Genomic DNA, 17,585 nt, shown 5'->3' with positions numbered 1-17,585 from the left:
CAGATCCTACTCCAGATCTTAAGGTCTGTGTGCATTAAATAATTGGTCTGATGATCAGCTGTGTTGACATCAAGGTTGTGAGTACAATCCTGAATTATCATGCCTGTCCACATGAGCAGGTGATCACAACACAGGCATGGACGAATGGCGGGCTGTAATGTCCAGTACAAGAGCAATGATGTCACTCTGCCTTTCCTTCCTCCCAGTTTCTTAGGCCCACAAAAGCTCCATGGAAGTCTCTCTCAGGGGCATATAAACATCACATGGCAATCAGATTCTTGGGCTGATGTCCACACCACTTCAGGGTGTCAGTAGATGTTCCAGCATAACCCCCATGGTGCAAAGATTATCCAGACTACAAAATGTGTCCTATGGCTCCACGACCACCTGTGCATGAGTTGGCATAGCTCAGAAATCCCCTAATAAGTCTGCCTAATATCTCGAGGTATAAAACTTGACCACAACTCTTCACTAAGTTGGTCAGGTGAGGAAAGAGGTCTTATAGCTGAAAAAGGACAGTAGACCTTCCATGTCTCACAACCTGTCAGGTGCACATAAGAACTGGGCTGTGCAGACAGCAGCATGACCAGTGACAGAGGGCCTCATTCACCCAGACCAGAACTATAGGCCTTCACCTGGACCTGGGCGAGGGCGGTGATGGTGCAAATATCATCATGTCGGTGTGGCTGTCAAGACTGACCACAGGCAGTTCGGTACAGGTACATAAAGTGAAAACAGACCCTGGCTGGAACTTCTCTACTATCAGTGTTGAAAGGAATGTACTGGATAGATCAATCACTGTGGTGTGGTCCCCTGCAGCTCCTTCAATGTCCTCAGCTGACTGCACAGTATTGACAATGGAAGTTGTAGGAGAGGACCTGGCTATGTACATTCTGTTAGTCAACTCTAAATGGCCACCTGCCTATAAGGGCTATAACGTCTGACACATGGGGGAACTGAATGGAGACATGGTCTGGTTTATGACACCTCCCTTCAAGCAACCTTGAACTATAGGCTCATATTGCTCAGTCCCCTATTACAAACAACATCAGTGGGTATATACAGTCTTGATATGGCAGGGATAGGAGTGGCAGTTCTACAGCCTAATGATGGACACTCCCACCAGAGAGATCATGTTCTTCTGTGTTCCCACAGTATGCCTCCAGGATGTCAGGTCATATGTATCTTTACCAGGAAAGGTCAGGGCCAAAGTGTCACTCAAAGAGTTTCAGCAAAATTTTCTCCATGAGTGACATTGCAGGGAAGTTGAACACCTTCTACTACCCTGCCTGTTCCACGGATAACCTAAGGTGAACCCATTGCTTATATTTGGGAGGTCCCTGGGAAGCAGTGTAACATGGCTCCATGGTCAATGAAAGCAGCAAAGCTTTAGTATGTGTGCGTCTGGAGGTAATAGAGATGGATATAGGTGGATGTCCTTGGACAAGTGACAGGCTCCTGAACTGTCAGGTCCTGAGACAGGGGCCATGGCAGGAGCCAACCACCCACCGATTGTCAGGGTTGGATTCCCATTAGCTCTCCATACCTGGCTGGGGCTGTGGTGTTGGAGAGGTGATGGAAAACCCTGATTGGTAAGTCCGGCAGTCTCTAGATGGGCCTCAGGAACCTGAAAAAAGTTCAGACTTATGTCCCAGCAGTCCTGAGATGAACTCATTAGGGAACTCTGATCTCAGAGCTGCCCATACAGAGAGGTGTGGGTCACCCATCTCCACTGGAAAGGAGCTGGAATGAAGTGCCACCACTTGACTAGGGGTGATAAGGTGCCCAGATGCCCCTTGTACCCTTGGGACCCTCCACTCTGTTGCCCTTTGTAGAGAACGTGGGGCCATTTAGCCTTTGTGGCTAAATAAATAAATATAAATAAAAATAAAAATTCTTGTGTTTCAGGAAAATTCTCCTTGTTACTTCTGACTATAGCATCGATGATGTCTAATACCTGCTGTCCTGAATCCGGTATTACTATTAATTATAAAGGCACTGGCTTATTATTAGGGCTGTACTTGATGAAGAACTCCTCAGATTCTGGCAACAGAGGTGTCTCCTCTGTTGTAAATGGTCCAAGGTTCCTGGGATGGTGGTGCTAGGCAAAATGACACTCCCACTGAACCATCCCAATTCTACCTAAGAGGAAGTGTGCCTCACCTGTGCTTGTCCCCACCACAGGCACTGGGTGTTCCTGCCACAAAAATCCATGTCCCAGCAATGAGACCCTCTTCCTTCTTACCTCAGTGGGACTGAGGTCTTGAGTTGGCTCTTCCTCAGAGTGCTTCATTTTCCATTGGGCCTGCACCTCTTGCCCTGTTTTCTTGGTGTGCTTGGCATAGACCTTGGGAGCACGGACAAAGGTGGAGGGTCCACCAGGAAGTCCCTAAAAGCAGACCTTTAATACTTCATTGTTTTCAAAGAATGTTGAATTTTCGGGTCTGTCCACCCCAGGCAGTAGGTACATGACAGGTGCTTAAGCAACAGCTCAAAAGCATATCAAAATACTCACAACAGCATATCAGTGCCCTTGTTTCCATCCATGAGGACAAAAAATTCCAGGAAACCTTGCATTTCCACGATGGTGTGGTTGTCTATCCCTTTGTCTCACTCATGCTGGTCCTTGGACATGTTGATACATGGTGACCGGGAACACCTGGGATGGAAGTTGCCTCTTCCTCAATTAATGAATTGTGGCCTTTTGCGCTCAGGTGTCCCACTCAACCCCTGAGAGTCTGGAGGTGATTGGGGACAGTAACAAGGGGTGCACCCACACGGAATACCTGCCTTGGACAATGTCTGCACAGGCTGGCACAATGCCCATGGTAGAGTTGCCATGTCATTGCCTAGGGCTGCTGCTCTAAGATATATAACCAACTCCCTGAAGCCCCACAAAGTGTTGAGCAGGTGGTCTCTCAAATGGCAGAAACTTAAGGGCACCACCTTTATATCCTAGAACCAAATAGTCTACACACCAGGTTCCTACATGGGGAAATAGGCAGGGCCTTACTTTCCAAGTTAGCACCCCTGTTTTCAACCCAGGCCTGTTCCTGTAATTATAGCTCATCTCAACCATCCCCAACATCCAGTTTAGTATTGTTTAGAGACAAATAGGAAATACACACACGTAGGGCTCCCCAGACTGGTGCCTGTTGGTGGGTCTGTGCCGAGTCTGACCTTTTACATCATTGAAAATTAGGCTGGGTCTTCTGGCAACACCTGTCATCAGCTCAAGCGATGTTGCAGACCACCAACAAGCAGCAGTTCCTCCTCAGAGAAGCTGAGTGATCTGGGTGAGGAGGCAAGTGAGGCATTCTCAGCTCCAAGGCATTGCTGGGGGCATGGGCGGTTTCCCAAACCCACCATTGTGGACAATTATATTGGGGACCCACAGCTTCTGTATTGAATTATGAACATGCAGTCTGTGTCCAGTTACATACAGTGGGTAAACAGGTGACTTCCTGGCATCTGAACTCCCCCTCTGGGGACATGAGACCCACATGGCCATTCTGACTAGAGGTGTGGTTTCTCTACACCCCACATTGGAAGTGGAGTTCCAGATTTTATGGTTTACTGAGCCCAGAAGCCAGGGAGGCACAATGACCCAGGTTAGGCCTGACCACCATCATAGACCCCAAGGAGCAGGAGATAGAGAACAGGACAGCAAGAACCTAATCACAAAGGAGGTGGATGGGGCTGAGGTCCTTAATGTTTCACAGGCTCACCTCTGTGTGGTTACTTTAAAAAATGCCTGGGAGAACCAGAGTGGTACTCCCAGGCATGCCCATCCAAGGGTGTTGGGGGGAGGTGGTGAGTTTCATGGGACTCTGTGTCCTTGGCCCAGGCAGCAGCTCAGAACAATAAGTTCATTGTTTGTGATTACCTACACAGCTAATGTCAGTGCTCAGCTTCAGACTAAGAGAGAAGGGAGGGGTGAATATTCCTAGGGCTCTCTTGGATTCCAGAGTCATCAGTGGGCACTTCTGCCTATTTTCTGATTAATTTAGTGGGATTCAATGTTCAGGATAATGGTCTCAGTTTTGTATTCAGAAAGTAACTCTTCAGGGTTGTGCAGCTTGCACTAATTGGGATCACACGCAAGTCATCTTCTCCTGCCCAGAGCCACCCCAGTGTGGAACAAGCAGCATGGGTGTGGAGTAGCTCTCCATCATCCTGGACCCTCTTTGGGACTGGAGTAAGAGAAATTACCTGAGCAATTGGGGGAAATTGGAAGGGGAGGTGAACCATGAGAGACTATGGACTCTGAAAAACAATCTGATGGGTTTTGAGTGGTTGGGGCGTGGGAGGTTGGGGGAACCAGGTGGTGGGTATTAGAGAGGGCATGGATTGTATGGAGCACTGGGTGTGGTGCAAAAACAATGAATACCGTTATGCTGAACATAAATTAAAAATAAATTAAAAAAAAAAAAAAAAAAGAGAAAACCCTCACTGGTCATGAGCACCATTTTGTAGAAATGTAATGAGTTTTCCATACAGGAGCCTGTGGCAATTTCCCTTCATTCTGCACCCAAGGACCTCGGTTCAATTCTCCGATGATGACTCAGGTACTTTGGACAAAGTCTTGCCTCTATGTGGGTTCTTATAGTCTTACAAAGATATGGACACCACCACTGTGCACTTTTCAAGTTTTATTTCAGAGTGCTTGTCAGTGACCTATCACAGAACTGGTGTGAGAGACTGGTGCTGTGTGCCGAGAGCCCAGTGATGTGCGCCTGGAACTCTGTTTTGTGAGCCTCGACACCTGTGATGTGCGCTGAGACACTTGAGCTGTATGCTGGGACCCCTGGGATGTACGCTGGGACCCCTGGGATGTACGCAGAGTCCCCACGGATGTGGGCAGGGACCACTGCGATGTACGCTGAGATGCCTGTGTCTCCTCCAGACTCCTGGAAATATGGATGTCAGCTTTGCCTCCTCCTACTGTAGTTTCAGCCATTCTCCTGTGGACTGGCTTTTGTTGTTCAGGGCTCTGCAGTCTGATTTCATGATGAGCTTCACCAACTTCCTCTTCCTTAACTGTAACTGTCTTGTTAGTTCTTAAATTTGTGGTGAATCCAAAGAGGAGTGCAGTTATTAAGGCATAAATTCGAGCTAAGACCACTCTCAGATATATCAGGGATTCATGACTCTGCAAGACTAACCGCACTCTACTTGGAGGGGGTCCACTGTCTATGCTCCCACCAGCACCCCTATCAATGCACCATGGAGGACCCCAGCCTATGTGGCAATGACAGTTTCTGTTATTGTTGCAAATCCCCCTGTGGCCGCATTTCTCAGGTAAACAGTCATAATTCAGATGGGCCACACTGCCATTACAGTAAGTGTTGTTACAGAACCTTCCTGGAGCACAGGGGGTACCAGGTCTCACGTGACCAGCATCATTTGCTCCTGTGGAGCGATGTGAGTCCAGCCCAAAACACCAGAATCCTGAGATTAGAGACTGATGGAATCCCACATGTTCTTGCAAGCGGGGGAGGTGTGTGACATTACCACATTGCAGCCTTCCACAATAAATGTCTTCGATGGCACAGAAGTCAGCTTTCATTCTCCCTTCAATTCTTCTGCAGTGTCCGTATCTATTGCCTCTTCTATTTATGGTATAGCAGGCATCTGCACCGTTCACAGCATTTTTGCCAAAGATTTCTTGGCAGTGCACAGTGCGGTCAGTGCAATTTCCATGATAACAATAACCCTCTTCTGTGCATGGGGTTCCATCTTGCATATAGAAATCACCAGGGCATGCCAAGGACTCCCCTTGGCAGTACTCGGGAAGATCACATATATTTTGGATTGGTCTGCAGAGTGTCCCAGGAGGGGAATAGGTGCAGTTTGTACAGCATCGGCCTGTATTACATTTGCTGTCTATTGTGAAGGTACAATCATTTGTACAGCAGGGGTTGTTGTAACACTGTTTGAAGGAGCCACAGTCACACTCCTCACCTTGATCCAGTATGTAGTTTCCACAACGATCGTGGGTCAGGCTTTTATTTAAATATACCATTTTGGTGCTAAATAGGCACTCACCTTTCCCACGACCCACTATGTGCTGTACATGCATATAGGAACAGTTACTGAAGGAATCTGTCAGAGACAGTGGTCTGTGCATAATACACATGGACCTTCTCTGACAAAAACAAAATTTCCCATCATAGAATAAACCAAAATTTTTTCCCACCTTTTGTGCTGCTGTGATAGATAACAATAGATACTGTCTGCCTAGGTAACCAAGCATGATGAGGTTTTGTTTATGGCAAATACCATATAACTGGGGTTCATAATTATGATCCTCTGGCCCTTCTTTAATTAAAATTATGGATGAATGTGGTTCAAGAACGGTATATATAAAAGACTGATAATATCGAACATATGGGCTATGTACCTCATGATAATACTCCAAGTAAGTTGGATCTTCCTGATCATAAATGATCATGAACCCAATATAGTAATTGATATCAATAGCTTGAAAGAATGTGTCAATTAAACTAAATACCCTTATCAAGAATTGGGCACATTTTGACACATTGTTAAACACAGTATACATTGAGTTGGAACTTAGGGCAAGTGCTTTCATATTTCCATGATGGGATGAATACATCTTACTAGAGATCCTGGGGACAACACTGGCATTTGCTTGAAAGAATAGGGGATCTCTGTCCTCCCGATATCCCAGTTTATAGGTAGATCCTGTCGCATTTATGTCTGCCACTATCTGAGAAACAATGTGCTCAAACCTTTGGGAATTGCTGAGGGGTTTGATTTCATAAGCAAGGTCATCCAACTTCAAGATACCTTCAAGACCCCCATAACATGTGTCCACAGTGACCATGGAAAGAGGAATCTCTTCCAGGTAGCCGAGGTAGTAACAGTCTGGAGGGATGAAGGGGTAGTCCATCTGCAAGGCTCCTTGGTCGTCCTGAGTCATCAGCAGCAGATGTCTGGACAAAAACAGTTTCTTGCGCCGCATGTGGATAACGTGCCTCTTGCCCCCAAAATGTAGGCTGTAGGATAGCCAGCCTGGTATCTGAACACCTTTGCCATGGTACAGCTCCTTCCTGGGAATGACTACTTCAGAGGAGATGTAGCGCCATGACGGACGGCCTTGAGAACATTGGACAGGAGCCAGCCCTACCCAGACGGCAAGCAGCAAGAAGAGCATCCTTATGATGACCTGGCCCTCTGCCAGCCTCAGGCCACTGCTCAGAGATATCTGTCAGCAAGAAGGGATCAAGGGTAGATCCTAGTGAGGGCCAGGTCTAGAGCATTTGACAGAATAAAGAGCTACTTCATACTACCAGGACCCCACAACTAGGGGCCACCTATGGGGATGAGGTCACAGTCACAGGGTGTGGCAGTGGGTGGGCCTGCACACCTGTGCAGCTGGGTGGATGTGCGAGAGATGGGTGGGCCATGTGCATGTGTGCTCACCTGGACATGGGAAGTGTGTCAGACCCAGAGGCTTCACCAGATTCACCATGTTCAATCTTACCTCCGGATACATGAATACATGATATACATTTATAATGCAATAAACTCCTTTACCAGCTCCATCACCCGTGGAACTGCAGGGTCACTTTCTGTGGATTACCCCCATAATTCACTATAAATATCACTGTTCCCTACTTTGCTGGCATGTGAAGGTAGAGAGTGAAAATTTTATTATATAAAAAAGAAACAAACAAAAATTTTCCTTATAATAGTTGGAAATAATGGCTTGCAATGTTATATGCATTACTATGTGTCTATTACTGTTTGTCATATATTTGCAAGTAATGTGATGCTTTTGAGAGTTATTTATTATTTTTAATTGTATTTATTTTTTTATTTTTTAAAATTTATTTATTATTTATTTTCAGCATAACAGTATTCATTATTTTTGCACCACACCTAGTGCTGCATGCATTCCGTGCCCTCTATAATACCCACCACCTGGTACCCCAATCTCCCACCCCCGCCCCTTCAAAACCCTCAGATTGTTTTTCAGAGTCCATAGTCTCTCATAATTCACCTCCCCTTCCAATTTCCCCAACTCCCTTCTCCTCTCCATCTCCCCATGTCCTCCAAGCTATTTATTATGCTCCACAAATAAGTGAAACCATATGATAATTGACTCTCTCTACCTGACTTATTTCACTCAGCATAATCTTTTCCAGTCCCATCCATGTTGCTACAAAAGTTGGGTATTTGTCCTTTCTTATGGAGGCATAATACTCCATAGTGTACATGGACCACATCTTCCTTATCCCCATTCATCTGTTGAAGGGCATCTTGTTTCTTTCCACAGTTTTGCGACCATGGCCAGTGCTACTAAAAACATCAGAGGTACAGATGGTCCTTCTTTTCACTACATCTGTATCTTTGGGGTAAATACCCAGTCGTGCAATGGCGAGGTCATAGGGAAGTTCTATTTTGAATTTATTGAGGATTCTCCACACTGTTCTCCAAAGAGGCTGCACCAACTTGCATTCCCACCAACAGCTGAAGAGAGTTCCCCTTTCTCCACATCCCCTCCAACACATGTTCTTTCCTGTCTTCATTGTTCCAAGATTCATTGTTTATGCACCACACACAGTGATCCATGCAATATGTCCCCTCCTTAATACCCACCACCAGGTTCACCTAAACCACCACCCCATCCCCTCCAAAACACTCAGTTTGTTTCTCAGAGTCTATAGTCTCTAATGGTTCATCACACCCCTCCACTCTCTCCTGATTCACTTTTCCTTTCCTTCTTCTGATGTCCTTCCTGTTTTTCCTTATTCTCCACAAGTAAGTGAAGCCAAATGATAATTGACTCTCTCTGCTTGACTTATTTCACTCAGCATAATCTCCTCCAGGCCTTTCCATATTGAAACAAGAGTTGGGTATTCATTTTGTCTGAAGGAGGCATAACACTCTATTGTATATAGAGAGCATATCTTCTTTATCCATTCGTCCGTCTATCCATTCATCCATTAAAGGTCTTCTTGGCTCTTTCCACAGTTTGGCAACTGTGGTCATTGCTGTTATGAACACTGGGGGCAGATACCCTTCCTTTCACTACATCTTTATCTTTGGGATAAATATACACTAGCACAATTGCAGGGTCATAGGAAAGCTCTATTTTCAATTTCTTAAGGAATCTCCACACTTTTTTCCAAAGCAGCTGCACCAACCTGCAATCCCAACAACAGTGGAAGAGGGTTCCCCTTTCTCCATATCCTCTCCAACACACGTTGTTTTCTGTCTTGTTAATTTTGGCCATTCTAACTGGTGTAAGGTTGTATCTCAATGTGGTTTTAATTTAAATCTCCCTGGTGGCTCATGATGATGAACATTTTTTCACGTGTCTGATAAACATTTGTATGTCTTCTTTGGAGAAATGTCTGTTCATATCTTCTGCCCATTTCTTGACACGATTATCTGCTTTTGTGTGTTGGTTTGAGGAGTTCTTTATAGACCTTGAATATCAGTCCTCTATCTGTAGTCTTTATTCCCAGGCATCTTATGGTTCTTTGTGCAATAGTAAGTGGAATTGATCCTCTAATTTCCTTTTCTATACTTTCATTGTTAGTGTATAAGAAAGCAACTGATTTCTGTGCACTGATTTTGTATCCTGCCACATTATTGAATTGCTGTATGAATTCTAGTAGTTTGGGGGTGGAATCTTGTTGATTTTCCATATAAAGTATCATGTCATCTGTGAACATGGAGAGTTTGACTTCCTTGCCAATTTGAATACCTTTATTTTCTTTTTGTTGTGTGATTGCTTTTGCTAGGACTTCGAGTACCATGTTGAAAAAGAGTGGTGGGAGTGGACATCCTTTTCATGTTCCTGATCTCAAAAGGAAGACCCTCAGCTTCTCCCCATTGAGAATAATATTTGCTTTGGGTTTTTCCTACATAAATTTTGTGAAGTTGGTGAATTTAACCACTATCCCTATACTTTGTAAAATTTCAATCAGGTACTGTATTTTGTCTTTTTTTTCTTTTTTTTTCTGCATCAATTGAGGGGACTATGTGGTTCTTCTCTCTTCTTTTAATTATTTGTTCTATCACATTGATTGATTTCCGAGTTTTGAATAAACCTAGCCAAAGAGGTAGAGGATCTGTATGCAGGAGCTACAGAACATTCATGAAAGGAATTGAGGAAGACCAAATTATATATATATATATATATATATATATATATATACTTTCAGTACCATCCCATTCCACTGGCATTTTTCAAAGTACTAGAGCAAACAATCCTAAAATTTCTATGGAACCAGAAGAGATCCTGAATTGCTGAAAAAAGGTTGAAACAGGAAACAACCCTGGAGAGCCTCATGTTTCCTGACTTCAAGCATTACTATAAAGTTGTGATCACCAAGACAGCATGGTACTGGCATAAAAACAGGCACATATGTCAGTGGAAAATAGTAGAGAGCCCAGAACTCTATGGTCAAATAATCCTCGAAAAGAAAATAGAAAAAAAAATATAGCGGAAAAAAGACAATTTCTTCAATAAACGCTGCTGTGAAAATTAGACAGCTATGTATGGAAGAAGGTACCTTGACGTTTCTCTGACATCATTCACAAAGATAAAATCAAAGTAGTTAAAGACCTCAATGTGATGTGAGAATTTATCAAAATCTTAAGAACATAGGCAATAACTTCATTGACATCAGCCACAGCAACTTCTTTCAAGACATATCTCCAAAGACTAAGGAAACACAAGTGAAAATGAACATTTGGGACTTCATAAATATCAAAAGATTCTGTGCAGCAAAGGAAATACTCAACTCAATGAGGCAACACAGGGCATGGGAGAAGATATTCGCAAATGACAGTACAAAGGGCTGATATCCAGGATCTATAATGAACTCCTAAAACCAACACACACAAAGCAGATAATCATGCCAAAAGATGGGGCATAAGACCAGGACAGACAATTCTTCAAAGAAGACCTACAAATGTCTATCAGGCACATGAAAATATATTCATCATCACTAGCCATCAGGGAGATTCAAATCAAAACCACATTGAGATACCACCTTATACCAGGCAGTATGGCCAAAATTACCAAGACAGGGATCAACATGTGTGAGAGAGGATGTGGAGAAAGGGGAACCCTCTCACACTGTTTTTGGGAATGCAAGTTGGTGCAGCCACTTTGGAGAACAGTGGGGATATTCCTAAAGAAACTTAAAATAGAACTTCCCTCTGACCCTGCAATTGCACTACTGGGTATTTATGACAAAGATACAGATGCAGTGAAAAGCAGGGACATCTGTACATCAGTTTTTATAACAGCAAAGACCACAGTCGCCAAACTGTGGAAAGAGCCAAGATGCCCTTCAAAATACGAATGGATAAAGAAGTTATGGTCCATATATCCTATGGAGTATTATGCCTGCTTCAGTAAAAATTAATACCCAAACATGCACAGGACTGGAAGAGATTATTCTGAGTGAAATAAGTCAAGTACAGAGCCAATTATCATTTGCTTTCATTTACTTGTGTAATATAAGGAATAACAGGGAGGATACTGGGAGAAGGGGAGGAAAAGTGAGTAGGCAGAAAGTGGAGAGGGTGATGAACCATGAGAGACTGTGGCCTCAGAGGAACAAACTGAGGGTTTGGGAGGGGAGTGGGTTGGGGTGTTAGGTGATCCTGGTGGTAGCTATTAAGGAGGACACATACTGCATGGAACACTGGGTTTGGTGCATATTTGGAGAATCTTGGAAGACTAAAGAAATAAAATTAAATTTAAAAAAAATAAAAGAAAAAGAAAAAAAAAACACATAAGAATGCATAAAAAAAAAAGAAAAGAAAAAGCCACAAAAGCACAAAACCCTCCAGAGAACAAAAATCTGGAAAACTTACTTTAAATATAGCACAGCTCCTTGACAGGGCAAGGACGACTCAACCCACGCAAGACTAAAAGAAAACAATGAAGCAGGTCCCTCCCCCAGAAGGCAAGCTGAAAAAATGACAGGACAACTACCACAGGGTCTCCATAAAACTGTAAAACCCCTACATCAGGGAAAACAATATATTAAGCTCAGAGTATTGCCCTAAAACCTGTATATTTCTTAGACACAAGTTTTTTTTTTTTTAATTCAATCTAAGGATATTTAAAAAAAATTTTTGATCAATTTACCATTACAACTACACGTTTAATACAACATATTCCATTATAACCTATTAACTTGAACTTTTTTTCATACATACACCCGCGTTTTTCTTTTTCTATTATTCTTTGTCTTTTTAAATATACATATATTTAAATCTCAAGGAAATCCTTTTTTCCCTATTGAATACTACCCCTATATATAAACCAGTTTTAATCTCCCTTTATATATGGAATGTTGAGTCTTTAACAAAGATATCAAGATATACCCAGGAAGAACCAGAGTAACTTTCTTGCCTATATTGAGGATGTATAACCACCTTCCCATCCTTCCCATCTGTTAGTGTTTCTGTGTATTTGTTCTGGTTCTGGTATTAAATAAATCTTATTCTTGGAGTTCTTTTTTTTTTTTCTTGTTATTTACTTTTGTGGATCTTTTTGTCCTATTTTGTTTATATACCTTATGAATCTTACGTTTGGGGCTCATTTTGGTGAGGTTTTCTATTTTCTCCCTCCCTCTCTCTCTCTCTCTCTCTCTTTTTCTTTCTTTTTGGTGGTGATTTCCAATTGCTCCTATGGTGCACTTTACCTGGAATGTGGTTGATATATTCAGCTCTAATCCAATCATCCACTTCACACTAAAATGACTAGGAGGAAGAACACCCAACAGGGGAAAAATTCAGAGATTGTGCCCTCTCCATCAGAACTATTGGGTATGGCCATAAACATTATGACAGAAAGGGAGATCAGGGTAGCAGTTATCCAGGTAATGGCTAGGGTGGAGGAAACCATTGTTGACAACATAGAATCTTTAAAGGCAGAAGTGAGAGCTGATCTGGCAGAAGTTAAAAATGTTTTCAGTGCGATCCAATCTAATCTAAATAGTCTAACAGCTAGGGTAACTGAGGCAGAAGATAAGAGTTAGTGATCTAGAGGACAAACTGATAGGCAAAAAGGATCAGGAGGAAGCCAGAAACAAACAGCTTAGAAGCCCTGAAAACACAATTAGGGAAACGAATGATGCCATGGAGCTTTCCAACGTCAGAATCATTGGGATTCCTCAGGGGATGGAGAAAGAGAGAAGACTGGAAGATATCATTGATCAAATTCTGGTTGAAAGTTTCCCTAGTCTGGGGACTGGAACAGCCATTCATGTCCTAGAAGCAGAAAGGGTAACCACCAAGATCAACGAATCTAAAAAGGCCTCGAGACACTTTATTGTGAAACTTAGGAACCATAATTTTAGACAAGAGTTTCTGAGGGAATCAAGGGGGAAGAGATTCCTTACATACAGAGGAAGGACCAACAGAATAACACCAGACCTGTCCACAGAAACCTGGCAAGCCAGAAAGGGCTGGCAAGACATACTCGGGGCACTAAATGAGAAGAATGTGCAGCCAAGAATACTTTATCCAGCAAGGTTACATTCAAAATGGATGGAGAGATAAAGAGCTTCCAAGAATGTTAAGGTTTAAAAGAGTATGCGACTACTAAGCCAACACTACAAGAAATATTCATAGGAGTTCTACAAAAGGAGAAAGAACCCAAGAGTGACACAGAACAGAAATTTACAGGGAAAACCTCTAGAAACAAGGACTTCACAGGCAACTTGATGTCAATAAAAATGTATCTTTCAATAGTCAGTCTCAATGTGAATGGCATAAATGTTCCCATAAAATGGCACAGAGGGCAGACTGGATAAAACGACAGGACCCCTCCTCATGCTGTCTATACAAATAGAAATGGACATAGACTGACAAAATTAAATGGCAAGGAATAAAAAAGAAGAACCCAGCCAAAATGAACCCCAAGAATAAAATTTATATAATATCAGAACAAAAACAAATACACGGAAGCATTAACAGAAGAAAAAGGTGGAAGGGTAGTTGTAAATTTTAATGTGCGTGAGGAAGGTTATTTTGGTTCTTCCTGGGTAGATCTGGTTATCTTTGTTAAAGAACTCAATGTTCCAGAGATAAAGGGAGATTAAAACTGACTTATATACCAGGGTAGTATTGAATAGGGAAAAAGGATTACTTTGAAGCCTATATCTTAATGTATTTTTTTAAGTAAAAAAGAAAGAAAAATAAAAATACAGGTGCATGTATGAAAAAGTTCAAGTTAAAAGGTGGTTATGGAATATATTGTATTAAACCTCTGGTTCTAATGTTCAATAGGTTTAGGAAATTAAAAGAATAAGAAGCCTGAGAATGAATAAAAACAAAACAAAACAACGAAGTTGTAGCTATAAAAAATACAGGTTTTAGGGCAATACCATGAACTTAATCTATTGTTTTCTCCTGATTTTTGGCTTTTAAACAGTTTTCTGGGGACCCTGTGGTGGTTGTCCTTTTGTTCTTTTGGCTTGCCTTCTGGAGTAGAGGCCTGGCATACTGTTTTCCAGTCAGTCTTGCTTGGGTTGTGTTGTCCTGCCCCCTTTCAAGGTTCTGGGCTCTGTTGAAACCAGTTTTTCAGGTTTTGTCTTCTGGAGGATTGTTTTATTGTTTTTTGTTTGTTTGTTTGTTTGTTTTGTTTTGTTTTGTTTTGTTTTTGTTCTTCTTGTTTTGTTATGTTTTGATTTTGTTTTTGTTTTTGGTTTTGTTTTGTAATTTATTTTTTATCCACCATGACCAGGTGGAATTCCCCCTGGGCTAAAAGGATGGTTCAACATTCGCAAATCAATGTATGTGATAGAACAAATCAATAGGAGAAGAGAGACGAACCACATGGTCTTCTCAATCAATGCAGAAAAAGCATTTGACAAAATCCAGCATCTGTTCCTGATTAAAATGCTTCAAAGTATAGGGATAGAGGGAACATTCCTGAACTTCATCAAGTCTATCTATGAAAGACCCACAGCAAATATCATCCTCAATGGAAAAAGCTTGCAGCCTTCCCGTTGAGATCAGGAACATGACAAGGATGCCCACTCTCACCACTCTTGTTCAACATAGTATTAGAAGTCCTAGCAACAGCAATCAGACAACAAAGAGAAATAAAATGTATCCAATTTGGCAATGACAAAGTCAAACACTCTCTCTTCGCAGATGACATTATTCTTTATATGGAAAACACAAAAGACTCCACCCCCAAACTACTAGAACGCATACATCAATTCAGCAATGTGGCAGGATACAAAGTCAATGTACAGAAATCAGTTGCTTGCTTATACACTAACAATGAAAATACAGAAAGGGAAATTAGAGAATCAATTCCATTTACTATAGCACCAAGAACCTCAAGATATCTGGTACTAAACCTAACCAAATAGGTAAAGGATCTGTATTCGAGGAACTACAGAACACTCATGAAAGAAATTGAAGAAGACTCAAAAAGATGAAAGACCATTCCATGCTCTTGGATCGGAAGAATAAACATCGTTAAAATGTCTATACTGCCTAGAGCAATCTCTACTTTTAATGCCATTCGGATCAAAATTCCACCGGTATTTTTCAAAGAGCTGGAGCAAATAATCCAAAAATTTGTATGGTATCAGAAGAGACTCTGAATCACGAAGGAAATGTTGAAAAACAAAAATAAAGCTGGGGACATCACGTTACCTGATTTCAAGCTTTACTACAAAGCTATGATCACCAGGATAGCATAGTACTGGCATTAAAACAGAGACACAGAGCAGTGGAACAGAGTAGTGAGCCCAGATACGGACCCTAATATCTATGGTCAAATAATCTTTGACAAAACAGGAAAAGATATACAGTGGATAAAAGACAGTCTCTTCAATAAATGGTGCTTGGAAAACTGGACAGCTATATGTTGAAGAATAAAACTCGATCATTCTCTTACACCGTACACAAAGATAAACTCAAAATGGGTAGAAGACCTCAATGTGTGACAGGAATCCATCACAATCCTCGAGGAGAATATAGGCAGTAACCTCTTTGATATCAGCCACAGTAAATTCTTTCAAGATATGTCTCCAAAGGCAAAGGAAACAAAAGCGAAGATGAACTTTTAGGACTTCCTCAGCATCAAAAGCTTCTGCACAGCAAAGGAAACAGTCAACAAAACAAAGAGGCAACCCACGGAATGGGAGAAGATATTTGCAAATGACAGTACAGACAAAAGGTTGATATGCAGGATCTATAAAGAACTCCTCAAACTCAACACACACAAAACAGACAATCATATAAAAATAAAATGGGCAGAAGATATGAACAGACACTTCTCCAATTAAGACATAGAAATGGCTATCAGATACATGAAAAAATGTTCATCATCACTAGCCATCAGGGAGGTGCAAATTAAAACCACTTTGAGGTTCCATCTTGCACCATTTAGAATGGCCACATTTGGCAAGACAGGAACCAACATGTGTTGGAGAGGATGTAAAGAAAGGGGAAACCTCTTACACTGTTGGTGAGAGTGTAAGTTGGTGCAGCCACTTTGGAGAACAGTGTGGAGATTCCTCAAGATATTAAAAATTGAACTTACCTATGACCCTGCCATTGCACTACTTGGTATTTACCCCTACAATACAGATGTAGTGAAACAAAGGGTCATCGGTACCCCAATGTTTATAGCAGCAATGGCCACGGTCGCCAAACTGTGGAAAGAACCAAGATTCCCTTCAACGGATGACTGGATAAGGTAGATGTGTTCCATAAACACTATGGAGTATTATGCCTCCATCAGAAAGGATGAATACCCAACTTTTGTAGCAACATGGTTGAGACTAGAAGAGATCATTATGAGTGAAATAAATCAAGCAGAGAGAGTCAATTATCATATGCTTTCACTTATTTTTGGAGCATAACACATAGCGTGGAGGACATGGGGACTTAGAGAGGAGAGGGGAGTTCTGGGTAATTGGAAGGGGAGGTGAACCATGAGAGACTATGAACTCCGAAAAACAATTTGAGCATTTTGAATGGGTGGGAGGTGGGAGATTGGGGGAACCAGGTGGTGGATATTAGAGAGTGCATGGATTGCATGGAGCACCGGGTGTGGTGCAAAAAACAATACTGTTATGCTGAAAAAAATAAATTAAAAAACAAAAAGTGTGTTGTGGGACAGTGTTCTTGAGACTCTATGTCCCATGCCCAGGAAGCAACCCAGAACAAGTTGATTTTCTTACCACACATGCTTACCTACTGTCCCTGCTCAGCTCCCTGGAATACAGACTAAGAGAGAAGTGAGGGATGATCTTCCTAGTATTCTCTCTGGATACCAGAGTCATCAATGAGATCTTCTACCTATTTTTATGATTGATTTTATGGGAAGCAATGTTCAGGATCATGTTCTCTGTTTTCCATATTCAGGAACATGCTCTCCAGGGTGTGATAGCTTGTACTGGGTAGGATCACACACCAGACACGCTCCCCTACTTCCCAAAGGCACCCCAGTGTGTGGGACAGGCAATATGGCTGGGGAATAGCCCTCCATTGCCCTGAACTCTCCTTGGGACTGCGGAGGAGAGATTACCTAGACAATGAGAAAATCCTCAGTGCTC

General features: G+C 42.2%; 1 protein-coding gene across 1 annotated transcript; it reads right to left on the bottom strand.

Moving 5' to 3' along the window:
• Window positions 1–631: 631 nt before the first annotated feature.
• LOC131999493 (disintegrin and metalloproteinase domain-containing protein 21-like) lies at window positions 632–7,572 on the bottom strand. Its single transcript, XM_059372179.1, has 4 exons — window positions 7,564–7,572; window positions 4,946–7,231; window positions 2,246–2,347; window positions 632–841 (listed from the first exon to the last, which is right to left on the bottom strand). The coding sequence occupies exons 1-4, from the start codon at window positions 7,570–7,572 to the stop codon at window positions 632–634; spliced, it is 2,607 nt and encodes an 868-aa protein (XP_059228162.1).
• Between the last annotated feature and the right edge of the window lie 10,013 nt (window positions 7,573–17,585).

Source organism: Mustela nigripes, chromosome 13 (genome assembly GCF_022355385.1).
Source record: "Mustela nigripes isolate SB6536 chromosome 13, MUSNIG.SB6536, whole genome shotgun sequence".
Taxonomy (NCBI): domain Eukaryota; kingdom Metazoa; phylum Chordata; class Mammalia; order Carnivora; family Mustelidae; genus Mustela; species Mustela nigripes.
This window is presented reverse-complemented; position numbering and strand designations above follow the sequence as displayed.

Coding starts and splice junctions, on each gene's coding strand:
- LOC131999493 (XM_059372179.1), bottom strand. Junction 2,348..4,945: donor GGAGAATGGCTGAAACTACA/GTAGGAGGAGGC, acceptor CGTGCTCCCAAG/GTCTATGCCAAGCACACCAA. Junction 842..2,245: donor AAGACCTCAGTCCCACTGAG/GTAAGAAGGAAG, acceptor AATACTGTGCAG/TCAGCTGAGGACATTGAAGG.